Source organism: Entelurus aequoreus, linkage group LG09 (genome assembly GCF_033978785.1).
Source record: "Entelurus aequoreus isolate RoL-2023_Sb linkage group LG09, RoL_Eaeq_v1.1, whole genome shotgun sequence".
Lineage (NCBI taxonomy): Eukaryota > Metazoa > Chordata > Actinopteri > Syngnathiformes > Syngnathidae > Entelurus > Entelurus aequoreus.
The window spans coordinates 62,771,524-62,797,594 of NC_084739.1; the positions used below are offsets into that span (position 1 = coordinate 62,771,524).

Sequence of the window (26,071 nt, forward strand, 5' to 3'; positions counted from 1 at the left end):
ATTCCATCATGTGTAACATCCAACCTCCTTCCTCTCCACCTATTCCATCATGTGCAACATCCAACCTCCTTCCTCTCCACCTATTCCATCATGTGTAACATCCAACCTCCTTCCTGTCCACCTATTGCATCATGTGTAACATCCAACCTCCTGCGTGTCTTGCAGTCAGTCATAGTGAAGAGCGTGGAGAGGAACGCGGTGAACATGTACGAGGCCCGCAAGTTCCTCCTGGGTCTGGAGTGCAACGGCGTGGTCTCCCCACCGCCCTCGGTCGCCTTGAATCCCGCCGCCAACGGACCCTCGCCGTCCCTCATCTGCCCCGTTGGCCTGGACATCCTGGCCTCAGCTGGCCTGGGGCTCAGCAACCTGGGTAAGCATCCAACCTGACAAGATGTTCATGCACTCTGTCTTACCTTGCACATTTATTTACTTCTCAAGTACAATTGATGATTTAATCTCAAAGATCTCAAACTTTGACTATATACACCAAATACTTATTCCTCTCAAATATTGTTGACAAAGCTGTGTTAGTGAGCATTTCTTCTTGGCTAAAATAATCCATCCCACCTCACAGGTGTGGCTTGTCAAGATGCTGATTAAACAGCATGATTATTGCACAGGTGTGCCTTAGGCTGCCACAATAAAAGGCCACTCTGAAATGTGCACTTTTATCACACAGCACGATGCCACAGGTGTGGCAAGTTTGCTGACTACAGGAATGGCCACCAGAGCTGTTGTTCATGAACTGAATGTTCATTTCTCTACCATAAGCCGTCTTCAAGAGCGTTTCAGGGATTTTGTCAGTACATCCAACCGGCCTCACAACCGCAAACCACGTGTAACCACACCACCCCAGGACCTCCACATCTGGAATAGAATAGAATAGAGTTTTATTGTCATTATTACAGTGAACAGGTTTCAAAGAACAACAAAATTGGAGCAGATCCCCTAAGGCAGTGGTCCCCAACCACCGATTGGTACCGGGCCACACAAGAAATATTTTTTTATTTTATTTTTTTTAAATTAAATCAACATAAAAAACACAATATATACATTATATATCAATATAGATCAATACAGTCTGCAGGGATACAGTCCGTAAGCACACATGATTGTATTTCTTTATAAAAAAAAATATATATATATATATTTTTTTTTATTTTATTATTATTTTATTCAAAATGAGACAAAGAAGGAGTGGCATAAAACATGGCTTTCTGTGGCAGCGTCTGAGAAAGTTGTACATGTAAACAAACTAGGGCGAGTTCAAGGACCGCCGAAATGAGTAGGACAAAACGGTGCTGGCCAAATACAAATATGTTTAATATAAACAATGGGATTTCTAACAATTAGGAAGGTTGGTGTCATGTTTGTCCTCCTACACAAACTATATTAGTCATGTTTGTCCTCCTACACAAACTATATTAGTCATGTTTGTCCTCCTACACAAACTATATTAGTCATGTTTGTCCTCCTACACAAACTATATTAGTCATGTTTGTCCTCCTACACAAACTATATTAGTCATGTTTGTCCTCCTACACAAACTATATTAGTCATGTTTGTCCTCCTACACAAACTATATTCAAACTAAATATATATTTTGTCCCTCATCTTTTTCCATTTTCATACATTTTGGAAAAAGCTCCAGAGAGCCACTAGGGCGGCACTAAAGATCGAGAGCCGCATGTTGCCGACCGCTGATATAGTAGAACATCCATCCATCCATCCATCTTCTTCCGCTTATCAGTGGTGGGGTCGCGGGGGCAGCAGCCTAAGCATGGAAGCCCAGACTTCCCTCTCCCCAGCCACTTGGTCCAGCTCCTCCCGGGGGATCCCGAGGCATTCCCAGGCCAGCCGGGAGACATAGTCTTCCCAACGTGTCCTGGGTCTTCCCCGTGGCCTCCTACCGGTCGGACGTGCCCCAAACACCTCCGGAGGTGTTTGGCCAGATGCCCGAACCACCTCATCTCAGCGGCTTTACTTTGAGTTCCTCCCGGATGACAGAGCTTCTCACCCTATCTCTAAGGGAGAGACCCGCCACCCGGCGGAGGAAACTCATTTGGGCCGCTTGTACCCGTGATCTTGTCTTTTCGGTCATAACCCAAAGCTCATGACCATAGGTGAGGATGGGAACGTAGATCGACCAGTAAATTGAGAGCTTTGCCTTCCGGCTCAGCTCCTTCTTCACCACAACGGATCCATACAGCGCCCGCATTACTGAAGACGCCGCACCGATCCACCTGTCGATCTTACCATCCACTCTTCCCTCACTCGTGAACAAGACTCCCAGGTACTTGAACTCCTCCATTTGGGGCAGGGTCTCCTCCCCAACCCGGAGATGGCACTCCACCCTTTTCCGGGCGAGAACCATGGACTCGGACTTGGAGGTATAGTGAAACAATGTGTATCAAAAACAGAATCAAGGAAAAATTGGGGCAAACAAAGACCAAGCTTTGACGGTTTTTCTACAGGAATCCACCAGTCCCTATTTTGAAACTGAATGACGTTCCAAAAATGTCTTCAGTGATCCTTTTTTAGCAACACAACAGTCGGTTATTGAGTATTGTGGAGCCTGCAGGGTCAAAGTCCATATTGCTGCGAGTGTTGACTTTTGAACTCATTTATTAATGGTGTCGTTCTCTCCTTTATTCTCGGCGTGTTTTCTTTCTGAACTCCAAAAAATGAACGTTAAATATTTCCTGACCTCACTTCCCCCCCCCGCCCGCCACAGGAGATGTAGGATTAAATGTAAATAATCAGTCAGAGGAGATGATGGTTCCATGCAGTGGAATGAGTTTCAAGCTGGTGATGAAGCTGTGCACGGCCACATCCTGGCTGGCCGTTAGTAATTGCTACATGTTTGCGTAGCGCAGATTACACGGTGGAGGCTGCCAGGAGAGTCCCGGCCTTATTCCTGGAGCCAAAGTAGACCCTTGCTAAAGCCGCAGACCTGCTTCTTTGTGTTTTCATGCACTCCGCAGCACATTGTCTCCATAACCTCGACCGCCAAGACACGTTAGAGAGGTTGTATTCACCCGACGTCACGGCCGGATCCAAGTGGTGGTCAAGCGAGCGTCTGTTGTCAAAGCTGCATTTTGACTTTCTCACAGCTAATTGCCCAATGCTTGCACTGTTTCCGGCTGTTGGAACCGTTTGAATCGCCAAACGGATTAAAGTGTTTGAACTCTAGAGGTAAGCAAGAAGGGTGAAAGAGTGCAAGGTTTTGTGAACGACGAGGACAAAAGTTGCTCTTGAATGTAGAACTCTAGTCCGAGGGAGCAGAGTCGCAGAACGCACCAGTTTGCAGTGATCACTTTGTTAAAGGTTTGTTTGATTGACTTTCAATGTTTAGTGTTTCCATTTACAGCAAGTATTATCTTCATAGCATTTGGAATTGACCTTGTTTCGGAGTTCTTAAAAGGCATTTTTGCCACGGCTGTTCGAAAACCACCAACTCAGCAAGTCTAAATAAAAGAAAACAAATGTGAGTGAAGTTTTTAACCAAAGACAACAATCATAAATGAATCTTTCAGCACGTACACAATGTTGACATCTATAGTTATATTTTGATAAACAATCATAAATGAATCTTTCAGCACATACACAATGTTGACATCTATAGTTATATTTTGATAAACAATCATAAATGAATCTTTCGGCACGTACCTAATGTTGACATCTATAGTTATATTTTGATAAACAATCATAAATGAATCTTTCAGCACGTACACAATGTTGACATCTATAGTTATATTTTGATAAACAATCATAAATGAATCTTTCGGCACGTACCTAATGTTGACATCTATAGTTATATTTTGATAAACAATCATAAATGAATCTTTCAGCACATACACAATGTTGACATCTATAGTTATATTTTGATAAACAATCATAAATGAATCTTTCAGCACGTACACAATGTTGACATCCATAGTTATGTTTTGATAAACAATCATAAATGAATCTTTCAGCACGTACACAATGTTGACATCTATAGTTATATTTTGATAAACAATCATAAATGAATCTTATTTTCTTATTATCTTATTTTGATAACAATATAGATTCCATTGCACAGTTAGATTTCTTTTACACGTATATTTAGTTTGTTTTGTATTGAAATTGCTGACTTTGTTATGTCTTTTGTATTCATGCTTGTGTTGTTTTTGTCTAAAAGTAACTGAGCGATAAGAGCTTGTTTAATAATGTAGCGCTACATTTGACCAGTAGAGGGCAATAACACTACACCAAAGGTGCTGTAGATGTTGTTTAATTTCTGCATGCGTAAACATATGTAGTTGTGTGAATGTATTAACATTAAACCTTCTATTTTATTCATGTCAAGTACACAATGGACACTATACTTTTGAAATGTTTATTTTATGTTCATGTTTTCAGTCTTACAGTCCTAAATAAAAAATAAAATAAGTAAATACACTTGAGGAAGGAAAATAGTTCAAAAGAAGGAATATCAATCCCCGACAAAACTTCTAGAGCTTCTGTTTCTTCATACTGTTAACTAACTGCACATGCTGGACTCAAGTAGCGAGGGCAGAATAATGAATATATTGACAGTGCAGTGTGAAAGCCAGGGCCGGCCCGTGGCATAGGCCGTATAGGCAAATGCTAAGGGCGCCGTCCATCAGGGGGCGCCACGCCAGTGCCACAAATGTTGTAAAAAAATAAAGTTGGTACTATTATTTCTAAATACAAAAAATAATCCCACGCTAATTAAAATGCAAAGTCAAGCCTATTTAATAGAAATATTATTTGTTACAACATTACGCCCCCCCCTTCCCCGGCACGGTGTGCCCCCTCCCTTCCCGTATCATGACTCTTTTTGGACGTCACCACATCAAAAAGTCAACACAAGATGTCAAAACGGCCAAAACTGTCAGGTGCCCAGGGAAGAAAAAAGAAAAGAAGAGGAGAAACGAGAAAAAGACAGAGGTAGCAGGTAGGTAACGTTAGCCTACATTAAATTATTTGTCTGTTACAGAATGTGATAGTAACCTGGCTTTTTAGCGTTAAGCTAATGTTACATGATTCAGCAATTGCTAATCAATAAATAGCTAGTTCTGTTTTAACGTCGGGTTAATATTGTGGAGGGGGCTAATTGTTATGGAAAATAATAATGTAACGTTAGGTAACTACAGTACTCCCACCTTACATTCCTCAGGGACATTTGTATTAGATCTTTTAAGCAGGTGTTTTTTGTTTACATTGTTATTGCCTTCTGGTTAGCTAATGTTTGCCCTGCAGGTAATAGTCACTTTTCCACCCCTTTATATATTAGGTATAGTTGTAAGCCTAGTTGTTAAAGTGCACATAATTAATGTTAATTAAGCAATATCACATGAGAGGGAATGCTGTTTTTTAATTTGAGCACTGCTGTGATTCGGTTAAAGATAATCATAACGTAACATTCTCATATAATATGTTAATTTGCTTTCTTTAAGTAAAAAAAAAGGTCAAAGACAAAGCTATTCGGTTTCTTGTGAGTATATACACTTCACTGCCGATGTGGGGGGGCGCCACCTAAAATCTTGCCTAGGGCGCCAGATTGGTTAGGGCCGGGCCTGGTGAAAGCCAATGTGTTTTTACTTTGTAATGAAGTAAACGCAGTCCCAAAGAAATATAACCTGCGAAAGGGAAAGGAAAAGGCAATGGCTATGCAAAACGAAAGTAAAACTGAGCTGGCTATAAAGTAAACAGAAACAGAATGGTGGACGACAGCAAAAACTTACGGCGTCCACAAAGTACATCCCTACATGACATGACAATCAACAATGTCCACACAAAGAAGGGTAGCAACAACATAAATAGCCTTGCTTGCTAACAAAAAGCAGGTGTGCGGAGTAGCGCTCAAAGGAAGACATGAAACTGCAACAAAACAGGAAGGGCCACCAAAATAAGAGCGCAAGACAAGAACTAAAGCACTACACACAGGAAAACACCAACAAACTCAAAATAAGGCACAACGACCTGGTGGAGTTTCATTTTTTAACCTTTTCTGCTGGTGGTGTGCCTCCGGATTTTTTAATGAAAAAAATGTGCCTTGCCTCAAAAAAGGTTGAAAAACACTGCGTTAATGTCCTTAGTCCCATGCAACAAAGATACAACAAATGTGGACTTCCTATCAGGAGTTGTAGTATCCATCTACGAAGAAGCTCATTGGTGTGTCTGCTGGGACAGGCCAAAGTTAAGTGGGAGATAATGCAATCGTTTATAAATGATTTATTTCATGGTTGGGTAGCAAAGGGCTCACGGACCAGTAGTTGGAGACCATTGTTTGTGAGGGATTCCATTGCATTGAATGAAAAAAGGAAGTCGATAATTTTCCTGAAAGGTCTTGACAGAACCATTGATTGATTGATTGATTGAGACTTTTATTAGTAGGTTGCACAGTGAAGTACATATTCCGTACAATTGACCACTAAATGGTAACACCCGAATAAGTTTTTCAACTTGTTTAAGTCGGGGTCCACTTAAATTGATTCATGATACAGATATATACTATCATATATACTATCATCATAATACAGTCATCACACAAGATAATCACATTGAATTATTTACATTATTTACAATCAGGGGTGTGGAGGGGGGGGGGTATGGGGGGAGGGGGATATGGACATCAAGTAGTGGACATAGAGAGAGAGAGAGAGAGAGAGATCAGAAGGCATAAGAAAAAGTATCTGCATTTGATTGTTTACATTTGATTATTAGCAATCCGGGGAGGGTGTTAGTTTAGGGTTGTAGCTGCCTGGAGGTGAACTTTTATTGCGGTTTTGAAGGAGGATAGAGATGCCCTTTCTTTTACACCTGTTGGGAGTGCATTCCACATTGATGTGGCATAGAAAGAGAATGAGTTTAGACCTTTGTTAGTTCGGAATCTGGGTTTAACGTGGTTAGTGGAGCTCCCCCTGGTGTTGTGGTTATGGCGGTCATTTACGTTAAGGAAGTAGTTTGACATGTACTTCGGTATCAGGGAGGTGTAGCGGATTTTATAGACTAGGCTCAGTGCAAGTTGTTTAACTCTGTCTTCCACCTTGAGCCAGCCCACTTTAGAGAAGTGGGTAGGAGTGAGGTTGGATCTGGGGTGGAGGTCTAGAAGTAACAACCACCTTTGTGTTGTCTTTGTCTCTGCAGGTTTCCTGGGTGCGACAGCGTCCCACTCGCTGGCTAACTCGGCGGCCCCCAACGTCGTCCTGAACACCTTAAACTCCTCCATGAGTCCCCTGCAGGCCCCCAGCACCCCCACGCCCTCCCTGTGGCCCAGCTCCCTCACCAGCGCCCAAGGTCCGGTAGCCGCATGTTGAACTACTCTTGCTCGTTACGTCAGGAAACCCACGTAGGCCCTCAAGTCCTGCCGGTCTTCATTACGTCTTGTGGTTCTTCTGCAGCCTTCTCGTCCCAGTTGATGCTGCACCCGGCCGCCCAGGCCACCCTGAGCAGCATCCTGCTATCGGGCGTGCAGGGCTACACGCATAGCACGCCGTCCCCTCCGCCGGGCCTGGCGCCCATCGACAAGCCCATCAGCGGCGTCCCCGACTGCGCCAAAGCAGCCTGCTCGCTTAACGGCCATGTGAAGGTCAGCTGCGTTCTTAGCACCCAAAACATTTTTACTTGCTGTGCTTTGACTTAGTTGAGTAAATCTGGATTTGCGCAGCATCCCGGATCCGTCTACGGGAGGATAGCCACGGCGTCTCTTGCCGAGACGGTTTTGAGTCCAGCTCCGTGTGACTCGGTCCAAGAGGCCAGTGGACACAATCCATCAGAACCACGGTCCAGCAAGTCCAACACAGATGAAGGTAGTCCTCCCATGTAGTCTCCTAATGCTGTTTAAAAGTGTGTGTCATGTTAGCGCTGTGTTTGTGATCTCCTGTCCGACTGCTACACTCTTTATAAAAGGGACAAGACGGGTGCCGGAGACAGGTGTGGATAAACACAGTTCATTAGTAAATAAAGCAATGGTGTCCAAACTACGGCCCACTGACGTCTTCAAATTGGCCCGCGAGAAGTCAACAGTTTATTAAGTAATTCAGCCCGCAGGGAGATTGCATTCATTTAAAAGTCTAATGACTTTTTTGCTCTTGTGTCGCCATCTAGTGGATAACTTGCGTTTTTCCACATCAATTACCTTAAATTATACTTTTATTGTTATGTATGCAGGGGGAGTAGTGACGGCACAGTTCCTCAAGGGGGCAATATTGCTCTGTTTTATTAAAATATACACACATAATATAATATATATATAATAAGAAACAATACTAATAAATTAACTAGAGAATGGTGTGTGACAAAATCCAAGAGTGTGTACGGTGTAAGACTATGTGTAGGAATTAATTGCTGAGTGTTTACCAGAAGTGTTGACTCGAGAGGAGGAACAAGGCATGAAGGCAGTCCGTGGGGCAGGCAGATGGTCAGGGAGGCGTAGGAGGTCTGTGTCCATGCGAGAGTGGGTCGAGATCCAAGAGGCAGTCAGGGAAACACACAGCAACGTCAACGTGGGAACGGAGGTCTGCAGTAGGATGGACAGAGAGGACACCAGACAAACAAAAATGACAGGGAAGAAAAACACAGAGAGAGAGAGCAAGATTGCATAAAGCACGATGATCGCTTACGGGACATCAACAGAAGGTTAAGTTCCGACGAGGATCCTTGGCTCCACTGGTCATTATACCGCACACCCTCATCAGGAGGATAGAGATGCCCTTTCTTTTCCACCTGTTGGGAGTGCATTCCACATTGACGTGGCATAGAAGGAGAATGAGTTAAGAGCTTTGTTAGTTCGGAATCTGGGTTTAACGTGGTTAGTGGAGCTCCCCCTGGTGTTGTGGTTATGGCGGTCATTTACGTTAAGGAAGTAGTTTGACATGTACTTCGGTATCAGGGAGGTGTAGCGGATTTTATAGACTAGGCTCAGTGCAAGTTGTTTTACTCTGGCCTACATACAGTGGTGGTCAAAAGTGTACGTACACTTGTAAAGAACATCATGTCATGGCTGTCTTGAGTTGCCAATCATTCTTATTTGTTGTGATGTAGTGATTGGAGCACATACTTGTTGCTCACAAAGAAGTTTGCTTCTTTTATGAATTTATTATGGGTCTACTGAAAATGTGAGGGTCGAAAGTATACATACAGCAATGTTAATATTTGCTTACATGTCCCTTGGCAAGTTGACCTGCAATAAGGCGCTTTTGGTAGCCATCCACAAGCTTCTGCTTGACCACTTGACCACTAAATTGCTGCAGTTCAGCTAAATGTGTTGCTTTTCTGACATGGACTTGTTTCTTTAGCATTGTCCACACCTTTAAGTCAGGACTTTGGGAAGGCCATTCTAAAACATTCATTATAGCCATTCCTTTACCACTTTTGAGGTCATTGTCCTGTTGGAACACCCAACAAGACCCAACCTCCGGGCTGATGATTTTAGCTTGTCCTGAACAATTTGGAGCTAATCCTCCTTCTTCATTGTCCCATTTAAAGCAGCAGTTCCATTGGCAGCAAAACAGGCCCAGAGCATAATACTACCACCACCATGCTTGACGGTAGGAATTGGTGTTCCTGGGATTAAAGGCCTCACCTTTTCTCCTCCAAACATATTGCTGGGTATTGTGGCCAAACAGCTCCATTTTTGTTTCATCTGACATCACATGGACAAAGATAAGACCTTCTGGAGGAAAGTTCTGTGGTCAGATGGAACAAAAATTGAGCTTTTTGGCTGGAACACCTGGAATGAACTTATCCTTAACGTCCCGGGCGCAGGAGACCGGTTACCTTCTGGCCTCCTCCTGGTGCTCACTTCTTCTTTCTCACGCGTCTCCTTTTCCCTCCACTGTTTACCCAGCCCGATGTCACCGGCAGGTTTCCTCTCCCTCCTTCCTCCTGTGTCACACAGCGTGTTTGCGCTGGCTCGCCCTCTTGTTTGCCCGCTGGACCCCAGAGACCTCCCCTAAAATGTCATTTCTGGGCCACGCGTCTTGAAAAAGTGACCCATCCCGTAACGCCGGAGGCTCAATTACAGCTGCTCCTTTATTCCGCTAATGCATGAAACCTGCCAGGACGTTCAGTCAAGTTTGAGTTTGTGTTGGCTCGGTCCTCCAGGCTCCGACACCTTCGTGGAGGTGGGCATGCCGAGGAGCCCCTCACACTCGGCCAACGGCAACGAGTTGAAGCAGATGCTGGCGTCCTGCAAGACGTCGTCGGGGAAACGACAAGCTGTGGAGCTCCTGCAAGGCACCAAGAATTCACACTTACAGTAAGTTTGGATTGTTCTCAAAGTTAGGTCTGCAATTTGTCACCTGAGAAGCAACTATTTACGCAGTGAACTCATTAGATACTTGAAATGAAGATAGATTGAATAAAGTGGCAGAAATTCACTCTTACTGGGTTTAAATATGGCAAAAACTTAATTAGGTTAAATAAAGTTAAGTTTAAATATTGGATGAAATGTATTTAAATAAAATGATTAATTAATGAAAATTGTATTAATGCTGGCAGGAAAATTAATTAATTAAAAAAAATACAATTAAAATTAAGTGTCTATACTGGAAAAAATGTAATACATATTGAATAAAATGGTATTTAAATACTAATTCATTAGAATTAAATGAATACTGGAAGAAATGTAATTAAAATAAATAAATGATGGAATAAAAAATGTAATTAATGCTAGCAGATAAGTTAATTAAAAAAAATAAATACTGCCAGAAATTAAATTAGATTACACAAAAATCCAGTTTTAATACAGTAAGAAATGTCATTAAATTAATGAATGCAATACAATTACATAAAATGTGATTTAAATAGTGACAGATATGCAAATAATTAAAATATAATCAATGCTAATAATGTATCTAAAAATTAAGTTTAATTACTGGAAAAGTGCAGTTAAACAAAACAATTTTGGGTTGTAAAAAAATTTTAATCAATCAAACTAGGCTGAAATTCTGTCCAAAATGCAAATAAGATTTAGTTTGATTATAAATTGGCCAAAATGCAGTTCAACATAAAGAGGAAGAAGATATTATTAATTAAAATAAAATACTCACAGAAATGGTCTAACATCTAATAAAATTTTACTGGGTTTAAATCTGGCACAAATGTAACTGGGTTAAATAAAACCAAGTTAAAATACGGGAAGAAATATAATTAGATAAGGATTTAATCAAATAATTAAATTAAATGGGTTTCAAATGCAGAAATAAATTAAGTTATTGAAACATTTCATTAATCATGGCATAAATGTCATTGATTAAAAAAAAAAATCCTTATAGGAATGCAATTACATTTGATAAAAAATAGGTTTCAATACTGGAAGAAGTTTACTAAAATGTGATTGAAATACTAACACTCAAAATTAAATTATGACTGTCAGAAATGCTATTAAATTGTATTAAAATAAAGTTTAAATACTGCAATAAATGCAAAATTAATAAAACTAAAATGTGGGGGGGGAAATGCAAAAATATTAAAATAAATAAAACTTGGTCCAAAATGCAAATACAATTTGATTTGATGATACTTTGGCCAAAATGCCTTTACATTAAAAAAAAATGAATGTAATACCAGAAGAAAGGCAGTTAATTAAAATGACATGCTGGCAGAAATCATTTCGTATAAATATTTTTTTTAACTACATTTAAATAAATGAAAAGAAATCTTGGACAAATTGCAAATTCATCCTCTAAAGTCTTAGTGGCCACAAGCATGGACAGCACCTTTTAGCTCTTAGTTCCACAATTGTGTACACTACTGAATTGGGGTCTTATGGCCACTTATGTGGACACTTATACTGCCATCGTGGTGTCAGAAGAGTGTAACATACAATGGAACTTGGGAAAAAAAAGTGTAAAAATAAGAATTATCATGCCACTGAACATGAAGTACACATCTGTGTACTTATGGACTAAGTACATTATATAAAAAGATGATTCTTAGTTTTTATTCTAATTAGGGTCCAATAAGCCCAAATAGCAAAGAAAAATAAAAAAAGCATGTAAACAATTAGTTTGGGCCTTAAGAGGTATGTTAAAAGTTAGGTGTTGTATAGTATCTTGTATCTCTCACAATGAGTGTGTGTGTGTGTGTGGGTGTGGGTGTGGGTGCAGTTCCGACTGCCTCTTGTCGGACGCAGAGTCCAGTTCTTCAGACAGTCCCGTGGCCGACAAGAGGGCGCCGGGCAGTGAGCGGGCGGCCGAGAGGGCGGCGCAGCAGAACGAGAGAGAGAGAATCAGACTTGGGCCCCAGACCTCCTTCGCCAACATGCAGGTACACACACACACACACACACACACACACACACACACACACACACACACACACACCCAAGGTACACACTTCTGTGGGCAGCTAGTCATACTACTTGACTTCTTTGCAGGCCTTTGACTACGAGCAGAAGAAGCTGCTGGCAACCAAAGGTGAGCGGACATCTTGCGTGCATGCAGGACCTAAATGACCACAGTTTGTCTTCCTGCAGCCATGTTGAAGAAGCCTGTGGTGACCGAGGTGCGGACACCCACTAACACCTGGAGTGGCCTCGGTTTCTCCAAGTCCATGCCGGCAGAAACCATCAAGGAGCTGAGGAGAGCCAATCACGTGTCCTACAAGCCCAGCATGAGCACCACCTTTGAGGTGAGCCCACCACCCTCTACTCTGTTTGTGTTGAGCCCGGTCTCATCTCTGGATTTGCTCCCAGGGTTCCCCGCTGTCCTTGTCGCGCTCCGGCAGCCGGGAGGGCGTGGCCAACGGCAGCGATTCCGACAACTGGCGGGAGAGGAACGGCACGTCAAACGGGCTGCAGGCTCATGCCGAGTTCCCCGCCGCCGTGAGCAGCCCGAAGAGGAAGCAGAACAAATCTGGTCCGTCTCAGCAGGTTTTGGGGTTACGTCTAAGCATGGCAACGTGTCATTCACTGAAGTTTGTGTTCCTCCTGCCCATGACCCAGCTGCAGAACACTACCTGAGCAGCAGCAACTACATGGACTGCATCTCCTCGCTGACGGGCAGCAACGGCTGCAGCCTCAACTCCTCCCTCAAAGGCTCCGACCTGCCCGAGCTCTTCAGCAAGCTGGGCTTGGGGAAGTACACGGACGTCTTCCAGCAGCAGGAGGTGGGGTCATCAGACATGCTTGAAGTCCGTGGAAGGAGAAGTGGATGCTACTAACCTTTGTGACCTCCAGATCGACCTGCAGACCTTCCTGACTCTGACCGACCAGGACCTGAAGGAATTGGGCATCAGCACTTTTGGCGCCCGCAGGAAAATGCTACTGGCCATCTCAGGTATTTACTCAAATACACTCCCAGTGTCAGTGATCACCATGGATCATGTTCCTGTCACAGGTCCATGGATCATGTTCCTGTCACAGGTCCATGGATCATGTTCCTGTCACAGGTCCATGGATCATGTTTCTGTCACAGGTCCATGGATCATGTTTCTGTCACAGGTCCATGGATCATGTTCCTGTCACAGGTCCATGGATCATGTTCCTGTCACAGGTCCATGGATCATGTTCCTGTCACAGGTCCATGGATCATGTTCCTGTCACAAGTCCATGGATCATGTTCCTGTCACAGGTCCATGGATCATGTTCCTGTCACAAAAATACCAGTTCCATTTTCTTAATCATTTTTTTTTACGGGCATGACGGCGCTCTGTTGGTAGAGTGGCTGTACCAGCAACTTGGGGGTTCCAGGTTCGATTCCCGCTTTCGCCATCCTAGTCACTGCCGTTGTGTCCTTGGGCAAGACACTTTACCCACCTGCTCCCAGTGCCACCCACACTAGCTTAAATGTAACTTACATATTGGCTTTCACTATGTAAAGTGCTTTGAGTCACTAGAGAAAAACGCTATATAAATATAAATTCACTTCACTTTCCTGCACATGACTAGGGAAGGTTGTTTGGATTGGGTCATATAAGTAATTGCTGTGCTCGAGAGAGACACCCCTGTCCAAAGGTCCGCCTGGCTAATCCCGTTTGCGCTCTAATTCATTTGCAGAACTCAACAAGAACCGGCGGAAGCTCTTCGAGCCCCCCATCAGGTCCTCCTTCCTGGAAGGGGGCGCCAGCGGGCGCCTCTCCCGCCAGTTCCACGCCGACATGGCCAGCGTCAGCGGGAGGTGGTAGGCACACACTCAACCCTCCAGTCGTGGCCCACGCCTCTTTTCGGGCCCGGGACTGGTCCTCGTGGCCATGTTGTGTAAATTCCAAGCCATAGTTGTCCTTGCCGAGGTTCCGTCCTGTCGGAGCCACTAGGAAGCAAGGTGGAACCTCCAAGGTGGAACCTCCAAGGTGGGCGAGGGAAGGATTTGACCCCGTGACGCAGACATGCACTTTAATATTGCTCCACGTTTGCCTGTGAAAGAAACTTTGCTCTCAAGCCAAATAAATGTAAGCACTTAGGAAAGGTCAGCAAGGTCACCATGATGTCATGGACGCCAATGACCAGGGCGCCAAAAAGAGATTGGGAGGTCAGTGTTTGTTGTTTAAGCTCAGCCGCCATCTTGTGTGTGTTTCTCCACCCAATGAGAAGAAAACAAATATTTTGTACTCACTATTTTCTTGTTAAACCACCAAGTTAAGGGAAGGTAATCGCTTTATTTTTTTATACTTATTGTTGTGTGTATTCTTGTCTTTGTGTACCAGCTATTTGACTCAAATTCCCACAATGCACTCTCCGATGAAGGGACTTTTGCAGCACCGAGGGCCAGTTTACTGCAGTTAAGACCAAAATGATCTCGTTGTTCTTCAAATGGGAATTGTGGGGTCTTAAAAAGACACAAGAAGTGGAAAATTATTAGAATTCACCTTGGAAATATTTTATAATTGACTACTTTATTCATAACATTGAAAACAGTAATCAGGAATTGACATTATATATATATGTATAATTGCTGCAAATGACTAGGGAAGGTTGTTTGGATTGGGTCATATAAGTAATTGCTGTGCTCGAGAGACACCCCTGTGTCAATTATGTTCTTGTGTTTCAAGTACATGGGCCATATGTGGCCGTCAAAGAGGCCAGGGGGGTCTGGTACCGTGTAGTTCCTCGAGCATATATATATATATCAATTAAATATCCAATTAATTAATTATTTGAGTTGAATATTGAAAGAATATTATGAAAAAACTATAATAAATAAAAATACAAAATATTTTTTTAGAAAAAGTTCATTTTAATATTTTGATAACACAATTATGCCAATTCCTTTTTCAGTCATACATTTTCTATACTGTTTATCCTCATTAGGGTGTGCACGTTTACAATAATGGTACTGTTGCGTAGCCAGCTCTTTCTCCCAAGAAAGTCAAAGTCTGCTGTCCACTCCCAAGTTCTTTTCATGGCAATAAGCTGATGTTTATATTCAATCAACAGGCAGTAGTTGGTATTTTGTGGTTTATTCTCCAAGCTTAGAGGACAAACGTGAGACCAATCTAGTACCCCAGCGTTCCCCAGCCCGGTCCAGATCGGTCTAGCTCGGTCTCCCCTCCAACCCCCGGAAGTCCCGTGATCTTCCCTCTGTCCCTCGCCCCCACTCCCTTTGTTTAGACGACTCCGAGTTATCTCTACTCTGACACATTCCCATCTAGAAGGCCAACACCTTACTATGAGACTCAAAAGAAGGAAGAATACTAGCTATTCTTTATATGACTATAGGAGTTTAGAAAGAAGTAACACTTAAATATGGATATGATTCTGATCTGCTTCCCACAGTACACAAAATGTCACATGATATTTACAATAATATCCAAATGCCCAAATATAGAATGATAAATGATAGATGAGTCAAAATAAAGTGTTTTCATTAAAATCCAAATATTGCAATATATTAGCATTGTGTTCTGCTCACTTAGCAGCCAGAAGAGAACATAAACAAGTTAAATATCACACTTTAGTTACAAATAATTCATATAACTGAAGGTAAAACAATTAAATAGACAGTATAATAAAACAGCAAATATTTTATAAATTACGTGTCTGTTTTTGCCACTTTTTTGTCATTTCCAAATATAAAATATGTTGGCCCTGCGATGAGCTGGCGACTTGTCCAGGGTGTACCCCGCCTTCCGCCCGAATGTAGCTGAGATAGGCTCCAGCACCCCCCGCAACCCCGAAAGGGATAAGCGATAGGAAATGGATGGATGGAAAATATTTTAAATACAAAATGATTGACATGCCTATATAACAGTAAACAAAAATAAATGATTGAAAATAGCAAATGTGTTTTTCATTTTTATCCTAATATTTTATTATTATTATTATTATTATTATCATTTACCACTTTCTTATGTCATTTCCAGCCGGAAAATAAATTGACTAAAAACTACAAAAATACTTAAGTCAAGGTTTTGTACGAATCATTTTGGGCTTAACTTTACATTTTTCTTCAAAAAACATGTTCAGCATTGAATTTTGATGGGGGGAAAATTGTTCAAATGAGAAATATTTTTGCAGTTTTCTTATCATAAAAACCTGCCTTAGCGTCCTTGAATGAAGAAAAGGTCCTAAAACGCTGGTGACCTTTGCATAATTACGTCCATGTTTTCTTGAAGGATTTCTATCAGTGACTCCAAGTGCAATCAAGACTATTTTTCCTGCTTTACAACTTGACTTTTTTTTGTTTTGCTTTGCTGTTTACCAGCAAACATCACCAGCATCTAAACATCCAAACATCACCAGCATCTAAACATCCAAACATCACCAGCATTTAAACATCCAAACATCACCAGCATCTAAACATCTCCAGCATCTAAACATCACCAGCATTTAAACATTCAAACATCACCAAGATCTAAACATCCAAACATCACCAGCATCTAAACATTAAAACATCACCAAGATCTAAACATCCAAACATCTCCAGCATCTAAACATCACCAGCATTTAAACATTCAAACATCACCAAGATCTAAACATCCAAACATCTCCAGCATCTAAACATCCAAACATCACCAGCATCTAAACATCCAAACATCTCCAGCATCTAAACATCACCAGGATCTAAACATCCAAACATCTCCAGCATTTAAACATCCAAACATCCCCAGGATCTAAACATCCAAACATCACCAGCATCTAAACATCCAAACATCTCCAGCATCTAAACATCACCAGCATTTAAACATCCAAACATCTCCAGCATTTAAACATCCAAACATCCCCAGGATCTAAACATCCAAACATCCCCAGGATCTAAACATCCAAACATCCTCAGGATCTAAACATCCAAACATCCCCAGGATCTACACATCCAAACATCACCAGCATCTAAACATCCAAACATCCCCTGCATCTAAACATCCAAACATCCCCAGGATCTACACATCCAAACATCCCCAGGATATACACATCCAAACATCCCCAGGATCTAAACATCCAAACATCACCAGCATTTAAAGGCCTACTGAAACCCACTACTACCGACCACGCAGTCTGATAGTTTATATATCAATGATGAAATCTTAACATTATAACACATGCCAATACGGCCGGGTTAACTTATAAAGTGACATTTTAAATTTGCCGCTAAACTTCCGGTTCGAAACGCCTCTGAGGATGACGTATGCGCGTGACGTAGCCCGACGAACACGGGTATGCCTTCCACATTGAAGCCGATACGAAAACGCTCTGTTTTCATTTCATAATTCCACAGTATTCTGGACATCTGTGTTCGTGAATCTGTTTCAATCATGTTCATTGCATTATGGAGAAGGAAGCCAAGCAAGCAAAGAAGAAAGTTGTCGGTGCGAAATGGACGTATTTTTCGAACGTAGTCAGCCACAACAGTACACAGCCGGCGCTTCTTTGTTTACATTCCCGAAAGATGCAGTCAAGATGGAAGAACTCGGATAACAGAGACTCTAACCAGGAGGACTTTTGATTTGGATACACAGACGCCTGTAGAGAACTGGGACAACACAGACTCTTACCAGGATTACTTTGATTTGGATGACAAAGACGCAGACGTGCTACTGTGAGTATGCAGCTTTGGCTTTTTTTTGCGTATGTACGTAACTTTTTTAAAATATATAAGCTTTATGAACCTTGGGTTAGGTGAACGGTCTTTTGGGCTGAGTGATTGTGTGTGTTGATCATGTGTTTGAATTGTATTGGCGTGTTCTATGGAGCTAGGAGCTAGCAGAGGAGCTAGGAGCTAGCATAACACGTACCGTACCGTAAGTGCGCGTCACGTACGTAACTTTTTAAAAATATATAAGCTTTATGAACCTTGGGTTAGGTGAACGGTCTTTTGGGCTGAGTGATTGTGTGTGTTGATCGGGTGTTTGAATTGTATTGGCGTGTTCTATGGAGCTAGGAGCTAGCAGAGGAGCTAGGAGCTAGCATAACAAACACGCAGGTGTTATTATGCAGGATTAATTTGTGGCATATTAAATATAAGCCTGGTTGTGTTGTGGCTAATAGAGTATATATATGTCTTGTGTTTATTTACTGTTGTAGTCATTCCCAGCTGAATATCAGGTACCGTGAGTATGCAGCCTTGGCTGCTAAACATTCGATAACTTGACCGTATGTGCGCGTCACGTACGTAACTTTTTAAAAATATATAAGCTTTATGAACCTTGGGTTAGGTAAACGGTCTTTTGGGCTGAGTGATTGTGTGTGTTGATCAGGTGTTTGAATTGTATTGGCGTGTTCTATGGAGCTAGGAGCTAGCAGAGGAGCTAGGAGCTAGCATAACAAACACGCAGGTGTTTTTATGCAGGATTAATTTGTGGCATATTAAATATAAGCCTGGTTGTGTTGTGGCTAATAGAGTATATATATGTCTTGTGTTTATTTACTGTTGTAGTCATTCCCAGCTGAATATCAGGTCACCCCCGGCTCTCACAGCATCTTCCCTATCTGAATAGCTTCAACTCCCCACTAGTCCTTCACTTGCACTTTACTCATCCACAAATCTTTCATCCTCGCTCAAATTAATGGGGAAATTGTCGCTTTCTCGGTCCGAATCTCTCTCACTTCATGCGGCCATCATTGTAAACAATAGGGAACTTTGCGTATATGTTCAACTGACTACGTCACGCTACTTCCGGTAGGTGCAAGCCTTTTTTTTATCAGATACCAAAAGTTGCAATCTTTATCGTCGTTGTTCTATACTAAATCCTTTCAGCAAAAATATGGCAATATCGCGAAATGATCAAGTATGACACATAGAATAGATCTGCTATCCCCGTTTAAATAAAAAAAATTCATTTCAGTAGGCCTTTAAACATCCAAACATCCCCAAGATCTAAACATCCAAACATCCCCAAGATCTACACATCCAAACATCACCAGTATCTAAACATCCAAACATCCCCAGCATCTAAACATCCAAACATCCCCAGGATCCAAACATCCCCAGGATCTACACATCCAAACATCCCCAGGATCTAAACATCCAAACATCCCCAGGATCTAAACATCCAAACATCCCCAGGATCTAAACATCCAAACATCCCCAGGATCTACACATCCAAACATCCCCAGCATCTAAACATCCAAACATCCCCAGGATCTAAACATCCAAACATCCCCAGCATCTAAACATCCAAACATCCCCAGGATCTAAACATCCAAACATCCCCAGGATCTACACATCCAAACATCCCCAGGATCTAAACATCCAAACATCACCAGGATCTAAACATCCAAACATCCCCAGCATCTAAACATCCAAACATCCCCAGCATCTAAACATCCAAACATCCCCAGGATCTAAACATCCACACATCCCCAGCATCTAAACATCCAAACATCCCCAGGATCTAAACATCCAAACATCCCCAGCATCTAAACATCCAAACATCCCCAGGATCTAAACATCCAAACATCCCCAGCATCTAAACATCCAAACATCCCCAGGATCTAAACATCCAAACATCCCCAGGATCTAAACATCCAAACATCACCAGGATCTAAACATCCAAACATCCCCAGCAGGAAGTCCATCCGTGCCTTGCTTTCATTTCTATGATTCCATTCATTCTTTTAGGGGTTTTTTCACCACTTTGATTTGATTTGAGCCATGGTGACGTGTAGTAACAATAAGATGCTTGTTGATGGATCATGTCATGTTGATGGATCATGTCATGTTGATGGATCATGTCATGTCACGGAGAGTAAGATTGTTCACACGCTACGTCGTCACTCCTGTTTGTTGTCTTTTTGCTTTCCACGGATGACGAAGGGACCGTCAGAAAGTTTACACACCAGCATCTCTTGTGGTTTGTGTCAAAAAACCACTAAGGACCTACGGAACATTTATGCAACTTTTTGTATTAGGAAGCTTGAATTGTGTGCATAATTAGCACTTCATGTTATTGCAGATGTTTTCTAGAACAAACTCCTCTGAGAAGCCTTCAATCAGGCAAAAACGTTTTGATATTAAGAAGGTAATAATCCAAACATCCCCAGCATCTAAACATCCAAACATCCCCAGGATCTAAACATCCAAACATCCCCAGGATCTACACATCCAAACATCCCCAGGATCTAAACATCCAAACATCACCAGGATCTAAACATCCAAACATCCCCAGCATCTAAACATCCAAACATCCCCAGCATCTAAACATCCAAACATCCCCAGGATCTAAACATCCACACATCCCCAGCATCTAAACATCCAAACATCCCCAGGATCTAAACATCCAAACATCCCCAGCATCTAAACATCCAAACATCCCCAGGATCTAAACATCCAAACATCCCCAGCATCTAAACATCCAAACATCCCCAGGATCTAAACATCCAAACATCCCCAGGATCTAAACATCCAAACATCACCAGGATCTAAACATCCAAACATCCCCAGCAGGAAGTCCATCCGTGCCTTGCTTTCATTTCTATGATTCCATTCATTCTTTTAGGGGTTTTTTCACCACTTTGATTTGATTTGAGCCATGGTGACGTGTAGTAACAATAAGATGCTTGTTGATGGATCATGTCATGTTGATGGATCATGTCATGTTGATGGATCATGTCATGTCACGGAGAGTAAGATTGTTCACACGCTACGTCGTCACTCCTGTTTGTTGTCTTTTTGCTTTCCACGGATGACGAAGGGACCGTCAGAAAGTTTACACACCAGCATCTCTTGTGGTTTGTGTCAAAAAACCACTAAGGACCTACGGAACATTTATGCAACTTTTTGTATTAGGAAGCTTGAATTGTGTGCATAATTAGCACTTCATGTTATTGCAGATGTTTTCTAGAACAAACTCCTCTGAGAAGCCTTCAATCAGGCAAAAACGTTTTGATATTAAGAAGGTAATAAATATATACAAAATCATCCTTTGGTTGTTTTGTCTGTCAAATATTCCATCTGCTGCACCCTTATCTTAAATATTCCCCTCGCTACGTCTCTTCTTCCAGAACATTCCTATAGCAGATAAGATTCTGCACTGTGTCTTTCACCTGGAATTAAGCCAGTGAAGTCATTTTTAAACGCTGATTCAGCTGAAAAAGAGCTGGCACAGGCCTCTTATCTGCCTCATGTTTCATATCTGAGCATTGACTGGGACAACATATAGTACAGTACAGTACAGTACAGTGTGTGTGCTGACTGCAGCCACCAGGGGGCAGTGTTGCTTTAAAACCAGCATTGCTCTCCATAAACCCAGTATTATTATCCATGAACCCAGTATTGTTCTCCATAAACCCAGTATTGTTCTCCATAAGCCTAGTATAGTTCTCTATAAACCCAGTATTGTTCTCCATAAACCTAGTATAGTTCTCCATAAACCCAGTATTGTTCTTTATAAACCAGTATTGTTCTCCATAAACCCAGTATTGTTCTCCATAAACCCAGTATTGCTCTCCATAAACCCAGTATTGTTCTTTATAAACCCAGTATAGTTCTCCATAAACCCAGTATTGTTCTTTATAAACCCAGTATTGCTCTCCATAAACCCAGTATTGTTTTCCATAAACCCAGTATAGTTCTCCATAAACCCAGTATAGTTCTCCATAAACCCAGTATTGTTCTCCATAAACCCAGTATTGTTTTCCATAAACCCAGTATTGCTCTCCATAAACCCAGTATAGTTCTCCATAAACCCAGTATAGTTCTCCATAAACCCAGTATTGCTCTCCATAAACCCAGTATTGCTCTCCATAAACCCAGTATTGTTCTCCATAAACCCAGTATTGTTCTCCATAAGCCTAGTATAGTTCTCCATAAACCCAGTATTGTTCTCCATAAACCTAGTATAGTTCTCCATAAACCCAGTATTGTTCTTTATAAACCCAGTATTGCTCTCCGTAAACCCAGTATTGTTTTCCATAAACCCAGTATAGTTCTCCATAAACCTAGTATAGTTCTCCATAAACCCAGTATTGCTCTCCATAAACCCAGTATTGCTCTCTATAAACCCAGTATTGCTCTCCATAAACCCAGTATTGCTCTCCATAAACCCAGTATTGCTCTCTATAAACCCAGTATTGTTTTCCATAAACCCAGTATAGTTCTCCATAAACCCAGTATAGTTCTCCATAAACCCAGTATTGTTTTCCATAAACCCAGTATTGCTCTCCATAAACCCAGAATTGCTCTCCATAAACCCAGTATTGTTTTCCATAAACCCAGTATAGTTCTCCATAAACCCAGTATAGTTCTCCATAAACCCAGTATTGTTCTCCATAAACCCAGTATTGTTCTCCATAAGCCTAGTATAGTTCTCCATAAACCCAGTATTGTTCTCCATAAACCTAGTATAGTTCTCCATAAACCCAGTATTGTTCTTTATAAACCCAGTATTGCTCTCCATAAACCCAGTATTGTTTTCCATAAACCCAGTATAGTTCTCCATAAACCTAGTATAGTTCTCCATAAACCCAGTATTGCTCTCCATAAACCCAGTATTGCTCTCCATAAACCCAGTATTGCTCTCTATAAACCCAGTATTGTTTTCCATAAACCCAGTATAGTTCTCCATAAACCCAGTATAGTTCTCCATAAACCCAGTATAGTTCTCCATAAACCCAGTATTGTTTTCCATAAACCCAGTATTGCTCTCCATAAACCCAGAATTGCTCTCCATAAACCCAGTATTGTTTTCCATAAACCCAGTATAGTTCTCCATAAACCCAGTATAGTTCTCCATAAACCCAGTATTGCTCTCCATAAACCCAGTATTGCTCTCCATAAACCCAGTATTGTTCTCCACATACGAGCCAACGTAACAGGCCTAGAAATATAATGAGACAACTAAGAAGATAATGCAACTTAATTAAGCAATAATGAAAATAATTACAAGAGTTTAATTTAAAGAAATAAAACAAAAAAACAAATATTCAGCATATAATTTATTTTCCTTTTTGATTAGCCATTGAACTTTGTTTTTTGGGGGAGTTTTTTGGTTGTGTTGTTTTGAAGGGAGGGGAATTATTTTATTTGTTTTCTTTTTTTTATTACATTTCAAAAAAAATGTTTATGTGTAATGTACTCTTTTTTTTTATAATGTATTTTTCAAATATGTTTCCATGTTTTTATGGCATGAAATAGTTGTGCATATGGCGCGTGGTGAGGAGGGTGGCACTCTAACAGGTGGCACCACTGAAGCGTGTTCATCAGCAGCAGTGTGTGACTCATTTGCATACACACACACACACACACACACACTATCCTCTGCCTGTGTGTTTGTTGTGTAAGCGCACTATGTAAACAGTGGTTACTGTGTGTCAAATGGAGGAGGAAAACAACAATTAGTGTGCCAATGTTCCACATCATGCCTTTTTTTTTAACACTATTTCCAAGTGGTGTCCCATTTCTGCCGTCCATCACGCCGCTGGCAAGTATGAGGCACTCATTGCTGGTGGGCCGCATGAAGACTCTGTGCATGGGGGATGTGAGTGGTAAATTGCAGAGAAGATAACTACCTTGCTGTCTGTGTCAAATGTCTGCAGGCAAGCTTCCCACTCCAAGTGCAGCCATCTTGTTGGCAGCTGGCCTCTGCAGGAGAAGTGTGAAGGAGAAGGAGAGGGTGGACAATATGTCTGGCCTGACACGTGAGATTGCTGTATCTCTTCTGATGATTGCATTTACAACGATGCATTGCATTTTTTTCTACCTTTTAAGTTCCTTGGTGAGAAGCAAGGATGGATGATCCACTCGCACGCTCCATTAAGTCCCCTCAGACTTCAGCGAGGCACACTTGACTGTTTGTCTTTTCCTTCGAAGTCGTGCACACGACTGCAGCTTCCTCCTGCATCCTTGCACTGCCTCCATCTCCATCGGTTGCATCTTCACAGCAAAGGTGAGCATCACCACACACAGGTCATACAATTGTACAACATTTTGCACCACAAAACTCAACTTCACCACCCGACAGTTGATAGTAATAGTAATACTGCATTATTATTATTTTTATCATAACATGTCTTTTTCATAAGCAGGCACAGTGTGATTGACTTTAATTTGTACATCAAATGTATCGAAACTGGCCAATGAGCATACACAATTGTGTTTGTACTACAAGTCCCAGAATGCATTGCAGTCCGCTGGTGTGGAGTCGGTTGAGTTCGACGCAATACGTTTTCTTTCATCCGGTCCATTTGCGGTTTTTCCTTTTGTTTTTTTTGTTTGTTTGTTTTTTTACCTTTTTTTACTGGAGGTGATAAACATAACTTACTCCTCATCGGCCTGGGTTTTAACTTGTTCAGCGCGCGGTGTCACTGCCACCATTTCCCGGGATGCACTGCGTTAGGTCACGTGGGCGCGGGACCAAGCTTGTTGACGGCTAAGTCACTCGTGTGGAACAGCGCTCTTTTGAATCACTTCAAGTGGCGCTTTTGTGACTAAAATCATTGTTGTATTTTTTTCCAATTCAAATCTATAGTAACTGTTTATTTGTTCTCTAAATTCCGTCGCTAGTGGCTATTAGCTTGCATGGCTAATACCGTAAGTCCCTGATCGCTCGGCTACGGCAGCTTTTGAGGGTCAAAACACGGATAATCGTTAAGGTAAACATGTGTAACCAACGCTGCCACCAATGTAACCGAGGGTTTAATTATGTCGCCTATACTGTATAAAACTACAAAATAACGAACACGGAGGCTCCAGTTTTACACGAGGACCACTTGATATCGTTTTTTTTTTTCAAAACTACGCTCCACCACAACGTGTCACCACTTCCGCTCTTAGCGCCTTCAAAATAAGAGTTTTGATTGATTGATTGATTGATTGATTGAAACATTTATTAGTAGATTGCACAGTACAGTACATATTCCATACAATTGACCACTAAATGGTAACACCCGAATAAGTTTTTCAACTTGTTTAAGTTGGGGTCCACATTAATCAATTCATGGTACAAATATATACTATTATCATAATACAGTCATCACACAAGTTAATCAACAGAGTATATACATTGAATTATTTACAATCCGGGGGTTGGGATGAGGAGGGTTTGGTTGATAACAGCACTTCAGTCATCAACAATTGCATCATCAGAGAAATGGACGTTGAAACAGTGTAGGTCTGACTTGGTAGGATATGTACAGCCAGCAGAGAACATAGTGAGTTCAGAAAGCATAAGAACAAGTATATACATTTGATTATTTACATTTGGTTATTTACAATCCAGGGAGGTGGGATGTGGAAGGGGGAGGATGTTAGTCAAGGGTTGTAGTTGCCTGGAGGTGTTGTTTTAGTGCGGTTTTGAAGGAGGATAGAGATGCCCTTTCTTTTACACCTGTTGGGAGTGCATTCCACATTGATGTGGCATAGAAGGAGAATGAGTTAAGACCTTTGTTAGATCGGAATCTGGGTTTAACGTGGTTAGTGGAGCTCCCCCTGGTGTTGTGGTTATGGCGGTCATTTACGTTAAGGAAGTAGTTTGACATGTACTTCGGTATCAGGGAGGTGTAGCGGATTTTATAGACTAGGCTCAGTGCAAGTTGTTTTACTCTCTGTCCTAAACCCTGAGCCAGCCCACTTTGGGGAAGTGGGTTGGAGTGAGGTGTGATCTGGGGTGGAGGTCTAAAAGTAACCTGACTAGCTTGTTCTGGGATGTTTGGAGTCTAGATTTGAGTGTTTTGGAGGTGCTAGGG

At 41.7% G+C, this 26,071-nt stretch overlaps 2 protein-coding genes and 1 long non-coding RNA gene across 8 annotated transcripts in view; 2 read left to right on the forward strand and 1 right to left on the reverse strand.

Moving 5' to 3' along the window:
- LOC133657607 (protein bicaudal C homolog 1-like) overlaps positions 1-17,737 on the forward strand; it is a 164,526-nt gene extending 146,789 nt beyond the window's left edge. Inside the window, exons 10-21 of one of the 4 annotated variants that reach the window (XM_062059117.1) lie at positions 166-370; positions 7,159-7,308; positions 7,413-7,600; positions 7,679-7,820; positions 10,117-10,270; positions 12,105-12,282; positions 12,392-12,431; positions 12,491-12,645; positions 12,710-12,872; positions 12,959-13,122; positions 13,193-13,292; positions 14,012-17,737. In XM_062059117.1, coding sequence (XP_061915101.1) covers positions 166-370; positions 7,159-7,308; positions 7,413-7,600; positions 7,679-7,820; positions 10,117-10,270; positions 12,105-12,282; positions 12,392-12,431; positions 12,491-12,645; positions 12,710-12,872; positions 12,959-13,122; positions 13,193-13,292; positions 14,012-14,139 — 1,767 coding nt within the window. In that variant the 3' untranslated portion in view covers positions 14,140-17,737. The remainder of the gene's footprint in view (positions 1-165; positions 371-7,158; positions 7,309-7,412; positions 7,601-7,678; positions 7,821-10,116; positions 10,271-12,104; positions 12,283-12,391; positions 12,432-12,490; positions 12,646-12,709; positions 12,873-12,958; positions 13,123-13,192; positions 13,293-14,011) is intronic. The other 3 variants (XM_062059118.1, XM_062059119.1, XM_062059120.1) reach the window with 3 other exon arrangements.
- On the reverse strand, positions 8,229-25,121 carry LOC133657615 (uncharacterized). 2 transcript variants are annotated; one of them, XR_009827301.1, is made up of 4 exons: positions 24,649-25,121; positions 24,088-24,260; positions 23,897-23,969; positions 8,229-10,241 (listed from the first exon to the last, which is right to left on the reverse strand). It is a non-coding gene; the product is annotated as an uncharacterized LOC133657615 (long non-coding RNA). The 2 variants fall into 2 exon arrangements; XR_009827300.1 differs by lacking the exon at positions 8,229-10,241 and having other exon boundaries at positions 23,202-23,969.
- The window catches only part of phyhiplb (phytanoyl-CoA 2-hydroxylase interacting protein-like b), a 58,249-nt gene continuing 56,273 nt past the window's right edge, over positions 24,096-26,071 (forward strand). The window contains exon 1 of one of the 2 annotated variants that reach the window (XM_062059130.1): positions 24,096-24,273. The gene's annotated coding sequence lies outside the window, so the exon portion shown is untranslated. Of the gene's footprint in view, positions 24,274-24,607; positions 24,980-26,071 lie in introns of those variants that run through there. The other variant, XM_062059129.1, reaches the window with a different exon arrangement.